Below are 5,522 nucleotides of genomic sequence, written 5' to 3'. Positions count from 1 at the left end.
CGCACATACACATAGGCACATGTACACACATGCACATTCACACATACATGCACACACACACCCCTATCTAGGACCTAAAATTTTCTGCAGGACTTCCAAGGCATTTACTCCTCACCAGTCCCTTAAACAGGAAACGAAGGTGCACAGGCTAAGGGCCTGGTCTGGGGTTGTGCACCTGCACCCCAGGGCGGTGCCTGCACCTCGGCTCTGTGCCTGCACAGCAGACTGGGGTGACTTGTGAAGAAGTGCTCCTCCTCCTGGAGGGCCTGGCTGGACTACCGCCACCCCCGGGGAGGCTCCCTGGAGTCACCTCTGGGCCGAGCCCGGCCACAACCTTCTGGAGCGCACTCTGCTGGGGGAGTCTGGGGGCCGAGTCCCCTCCAGAGCCGGCTGCTACGGGGCCATGGGCACCCTCCGCTGCGGAGCGGTCGGGGTGCCTCCACTCCATTCCCCATGTCTCCCAGCCGATAGCAAGATGGGGCAGCCACGGCTGCTGCTGAGGCCAGCCTGTGGCGGCCCAGGGCCCTCCCTGGCCAGCCCCAGAACACTGGGTGTGTGCTCTGAGTGCCCAAGACCCGGGGACCGGGGAAGGGTTCTGTGGCATGGCCGGACCCACACATGTGTGCATGCGTGTGCTCTATCGTAGATGAAGAGCACACAGACAGCAGAATCTCCCCAGCAGAACTCCGCACGGGCCTCGCAGGGTCCTGCTGCAGCTGCTCTTCAGGAACGAGGCCCACTCAGGTTCACTCTCAGCAGTGATCGAATGTGTAAAAGAAGCTAAAATAAAGCACAAATATTGAAGTAAGAAGTGAATACCGCTCAGCATGTGGCCGAGGTGCGGGCTCCTCCATGGCTGACTGCTTTGGGCCCCAGACCTGGCAGCTTGACTGTCACACAGGGCATGGGCGTGTGCTCACCAGAATCCCAGGAGGAAGGTGAAGGAGGCGGGACTGTGGTGCGGCCACCCTGGGAGGGTTCTCACTTCCTTTCCTCTCTCTCCCTGGCAAGCGCACATGCTCTGTAGCAAAAACTTCCATATTTAAAAGATACATAAATACTGCTTTTAGTTATCAAATGGTGTGTCGTAGAATATTATGGGTATTGAGTAGATACTGAAATATTATTCCAAGTTTAATTCCTCAAACCCAGATACCTCCCCTGAAGAACATTATGATCTGTCAGGGACCAGCAGATGGCATAATGGTTACGTCACTGGACTCCCATGTAGTCAACTATGGTTCAAGTCCCAGACCTGGAGACTTAAAACTAGTGCTGGGCGCATATGCGTGCATACCTAAGATCTAAGATCGGGAGGGGAGAGTGGAGGAGAAGGGATTGTGGTGTGACCATGCCCCCTGGGGGCTGATTTCTGTCTCTCTCTCCAGTGACGCGTGCTCTATAGCAAAATATTTAAAAAAAGAATATTATGATCGCCATCCCTCTTTGAAGTGTGGGCAGGAGACAGAGGGAGCAGATTACTGTCTTCATGGAAAGGCCACAGGACCTGGGGCAGGGGCGGGGCGGGGATGGAGCAGGGCGGGGGCTGCTGGCAGGATGGTGGGATGTGAGAGACTTGGATAAGAAGGTCTGGAGGGATGATGGCTGCTGGAGGGGGGAGCAAGTGGGGGCGGGGCAGCGGGTGGGGAGGAGGATGGTGCTGGAGGCCCTGAAGGACATGCAGAGGGGAGGATGGCCAGTAGAGGAGACCGGCACCCTCCCAGGAGGGAGTGTGCAGGTGGGGAGGACAGAGCGGCCCTGGGAGCTGGGGCAGCCAGTGAACAGGCCCAGCTCGCTGTGGGGCCGGGGGGGCTCCCTGCCTGCCCTGGGTGAGTCACTGCTCCCCTCCCCAGCACAGCAGTGAAGCCGCACACCAGCCCCGCCCTGTCCCAGCCTCTCCCAGGTTGCCCAGAACCACTCCGCAGCTGGTTCCGAGAGTTTCGTCGGGAAGGGGAGCCCCAGGCAGAGTCCTGGGCGCGGTCTGAGGACCGAGGAGCGCCCCTGCGCAGGGAGAGCCGGCGGGCAGAGGCGCTGGACGCAGGGATCCCGGGCAGGCGCGCCAGCAGCCGCGGCGCGGCCTCGCGGAGGGCGGTGCGGCTCCGTCACCCTTGCAGGGGTGTGTCTTGCGCTCGCTCCCTCCCCCCTCCCTCTTAGGTCATTCTCTCAGCCCTCAAATAAAAAGCGCGGCCAACTTCCGAGGCGGCCCCACTGCGCCGCGCCCGGCCCCTGACAGGTCTCTCCTTCTTGCCCCAAGCCCCCTCGTGCCCGGACCGCCCCGCTCGCTCGCTGGGACCGCTCCATACTGATACTATGGACACGCGGTGGTGGCACGCAGCCTGGGGACTCTGCCTGGTCCAGCTGAGCCTGGCGCAGATCGGTGAGTGCTGTGGGACGGACTTCTGGGGCCGGTGGCTCCCTGTCGCCCCCGCCCAAGTCTGGCCTCTGGGGTGGGGCGCTTCCCACAGGGCGGGCTCTGCGCTTGGGCCAGGGAGCAAGAGCCTGGTGGAAGCGCCTTGGTGCTGGGACGGAAAGAGAAAGAGCTGGGAAGTTTGCAGGGCCCCTGCAGCCTTGGCGAGGCCCAGCCCGAGCACGTGGCAGGGCAGCCTAGCGGCAGCTGGTGCACAGGTCGGACCAGCCGCAGGCCCAAAGATGTCCGAGCCCAGCGGTGCAGGACAGAGCCAGGAGGGCCAGGCGCCAGGCGGGGCCTGGATGGGCACAGGGGCCCCGTGGTGGTGGGCACCCTCCTACCTCTGAGAGCCTTTGGGAAGGTGGCTTGGTCCCCGAGGCTGCCCAGAGCCTGGTTCCAAAGCTTGCTGGTCTCCACACCTGAGCAGGAGGGGCCGGGGGCAGCGCTCTGGTGAGGCTCTGAGCTCGCTAGCTCCAGCCCGGGGCAGAGTGTGGAGATGCCAGGAATGGCTGGGCCGTCTGCCCACGCCTGACAGCCTCCCACCCCTGCCAGTCAGTTTAGGGAGCGGAAGGGGGTGCACTCCCTGCCTGGCAGCCTGGGAGGTCAAGGGGCCTGGGTACCAGGGTGCCAGCGCCTGAGCTCGACCTACAAGTCTGGCTGAACAGGGCAGGGGCCTGTCCAGCTGTGTTGGGAGGGGCCTGGCGCTGTCCCCACCCGGGGAGCTTGTCTCTAGAAGTTACATGGTCGACTTGCTTATGGCTAGCGAGTGGTTTTTCTTTCAGGAAGTGCCAGTGGGGTCCTTAAGGCTGCTCGCCCAGCGGGGGTCCTGCTCAGCAAGGGTCTGTTAGCCCAGTCCTGGGGCCTGGGGCTGGCTGGCCTAAGAGTTAGAGCCCCGAAGCAGCAGTAGCCACAGGCCCGGCCAGGTGGCCCCAGCACCCCATGCCAGCCACCACGTTAACCCCTTACACATGCGTCCCCACCGCACCCCACCTCAGGCCCAAGACCTTGTCCCGAGAGCAGGTGAGGCCCAGGGAGGTCATGTGACTGGCCAGCAGCGGGCTGGTGTGAGGCCTGGCCTAGGCAGCCTGTTAGACCCAGGGAGGCGTCCAGAGGAGCGGGAGGGCTGGTGGGTCCTGGAAAGGCGGGGCTGGAGCAGGAGGGAGCAGCAGGAGGGCCCGCAGTCCTCACAGGGGCTGCCTGGCTTCTCTGCGGCCCCCGGAAGTGTCCTGCATGTCGCCCATGGGTGATGGCTTCTCTTGGCTGTGAGGGGTTCCAACCCTGATGTCCCCCAGCCTGCTTCCTGGTTCTTCTGAAGGGCGCCACCCCACTCCGCACTCTGCTCTGGCCTGTAGTCCCGGTGACCAGCAGGCCCAGCTGCCCCAGGGCGGCCGCACCTCCAGCCCTGTGGGCGCATGGCCCAGAGAAGGTCCAGGGAGGCCCCGGAGCAGCGGCCCTGGCCCCCAGGTGCTCACAGGTCTGAAAGGACCCGAGGCTGGGCGGGAGACGTGGCCTGGCCCGGGCTTGGAGCTGGGCAAGCAGGGAAGGGGGAAAGGAGGGCAGACCGCACTGCCACCCACTGGGAGCGGGGGCTCCGGCGGGCAAAGACGCTGTGGGTGGAGAAGGCTTTGGAAGAAGAAGGTCCGGTCTTGGAGAGCAGAGGAAAGTAGCCACATGGCCAGCCACGCCGGGCCTGCAGTGCTGGGCTGGAGAATGGGGTCTCCGTGCACACCGTGGGCAGGACCCAGGTGGCCCTGGGGGCAGTGGGGGCGGGCCTTCCAATTACACATCTCCTTCTCGGGACCAGAGGCCATTGCTAGGGAGTGCAGCGCTGCTGTGGAGAAAGAGGGTCTGAGGCTCTGGTTCCTGCCCACATGGAGTGTGGGGACCCCTCCCGGCTGGAGTTAGCGGAGGCTGTCCCATGAGAGGAGCGTGGTGCCGCCTGCTGAGGTTGGCACTCTGGGTCCAGTCACTCTCGGTGCCCGGTGGACACCTTGTGCCACAGAGGCAGGTGCCAAGCCCGTGCCCCGGAGGCTGGCAGCCGTGGGGAAGGCTCCTTCCCCCCATTGCCCACGCACAGGGACTGACTCAGAGCACGAAATTCCTAGTTTCTGACAGATCTCTCTGCTCAGTCAAGAATGGGTTCCTGACTCACTTTCATACTCAGAGGATCATCCAGAAAACCCCTTCTTTTCCCCCAGGGAGGAAGCAGCCTCTAAGACACAGGGACTTGGAGTGAGCTTGCCACCCTGAGCCAGTCAGGTGGGAGAGCAGGTGCTGTCTGGCACCCCGGCTCTGAGAGCCCACCGCGGAGGGGATGGCGTGGCCCTGCTCACGGCTGTCACTCCTGTGTGCCTGTGGGGTCTAACGCAGGTGTAGCGAGAAGCGTGCCTGTTTCCTGCCGTAAAGCAGGACCCGGGCTTGAGAAGGGCCTGGCCCCCGGGAATGTCACCAGGTTAGGGATGCCCCGCTGTGAAAGCCTGCCACTCTGTCGTGGTGCTGGGTAGTCTGTCTGGGGAAGAGTCCTATGAACCCTGGGTCCCCTCAGCTGGCTGGATGCGGGCAGTGAGGGGGGCTGGGCACAGGCTGTCTGGGGCTACCCGCCTCGGTAGGATGCTGGCGTTTGGGGGTGGTGGGACTTGCCCAGGGGCCAGGGTGAGGCTGGGATGCCCCTGCTGGCCAGCGTCCCCATGTTGGGCCAGGCGCTGAGCCCTCCAACTCCAGACTTTCCCCTGCACACCGTGGAGATTCCTGCCCTCCCTTCCCCTGAGGCCAGCAGAGGTGGAGCCTGGCTGGAGGGGCTTCCCACTCTGCTCCCGACGGGCCATGGGCTCTTGGCTGCCCTGGCCTGGCCCACCCTGCTCTGCCCAGGCGTGGCCACAGCTGTCAGAGATGCCAGCCCAGTTACTGGTCCCTAAAGCCAATCAGCTTCCTTATCAGGGTCCAGCTGCCCTCCGAGACACGCTCATCCACGGCTTAGCCAGAGGGAGTGGCCACTCCTTGTCTAAGAGACAGGCCAGGGCCTCGCTCCGCCCAACCGGGATGAGGTCTTGCCCCACCTGGCACCAGCCCAGGCACCCTCAGCCCCGACGGGGACAGCGTGGAGGCTGCACTGCGG

General features: G+C 63.9%; 1 protein-coding gene across 8 annotated transcripts in view; it reads left to right on the top strand.

Annotated features, from left to right (window-relative positions):
- Positions 1-2,177: 2,177 nt before the first annotated feature.
- CD44 (CD44 molecule (IN blood group)) overlaps positions 2,178-5,522 on the top strand; it is a 73,387-nt gene continuing 70,042 nt past the window's right edge. For 2 of the 8 annotated variants that reach the window (XM_006162094.3, XM_006162093.3), the window contains exon 1: positions 2,179-2,377. In XM_006162094.3, coding sequence (XP_006162156.1) covers positions 2,311-2,377 — 67 coding nt within the window. In that variant the 5' untranslated portion in view covers positions 2,179-2,310. Of the gene's footprint in view, positions 2,378-5,522 lie in introns of all 8 variants that reach the window. The other 6 variants (XM_006162095.3, XM_014593086.2, XM_006162092.3 and 3 more) reach the window with 5 other exon arrangements.

The sequence above is a fragment of the Tupaia chinensis genome, unplaced genomic scaffold (assembly GCF_000334495.1).
Source record: "Tupaia chinensis unplaced genomic scaffold, TupChi_1.0 Scaffold139733_1, whole genome shotgun sequence".
Classification (NCBI taxonomy): Eukaryota; Metazoa; Chordata; class Mammalia; order Scandentia; family Tupaiidae; genus Tupaia; species Tupaia belangeri.
The sequence above is the reverse complement of the archived record's forward strand: the minus strand, read 5'-3'. Positions and strand labels throughout refer to the sequence as shown.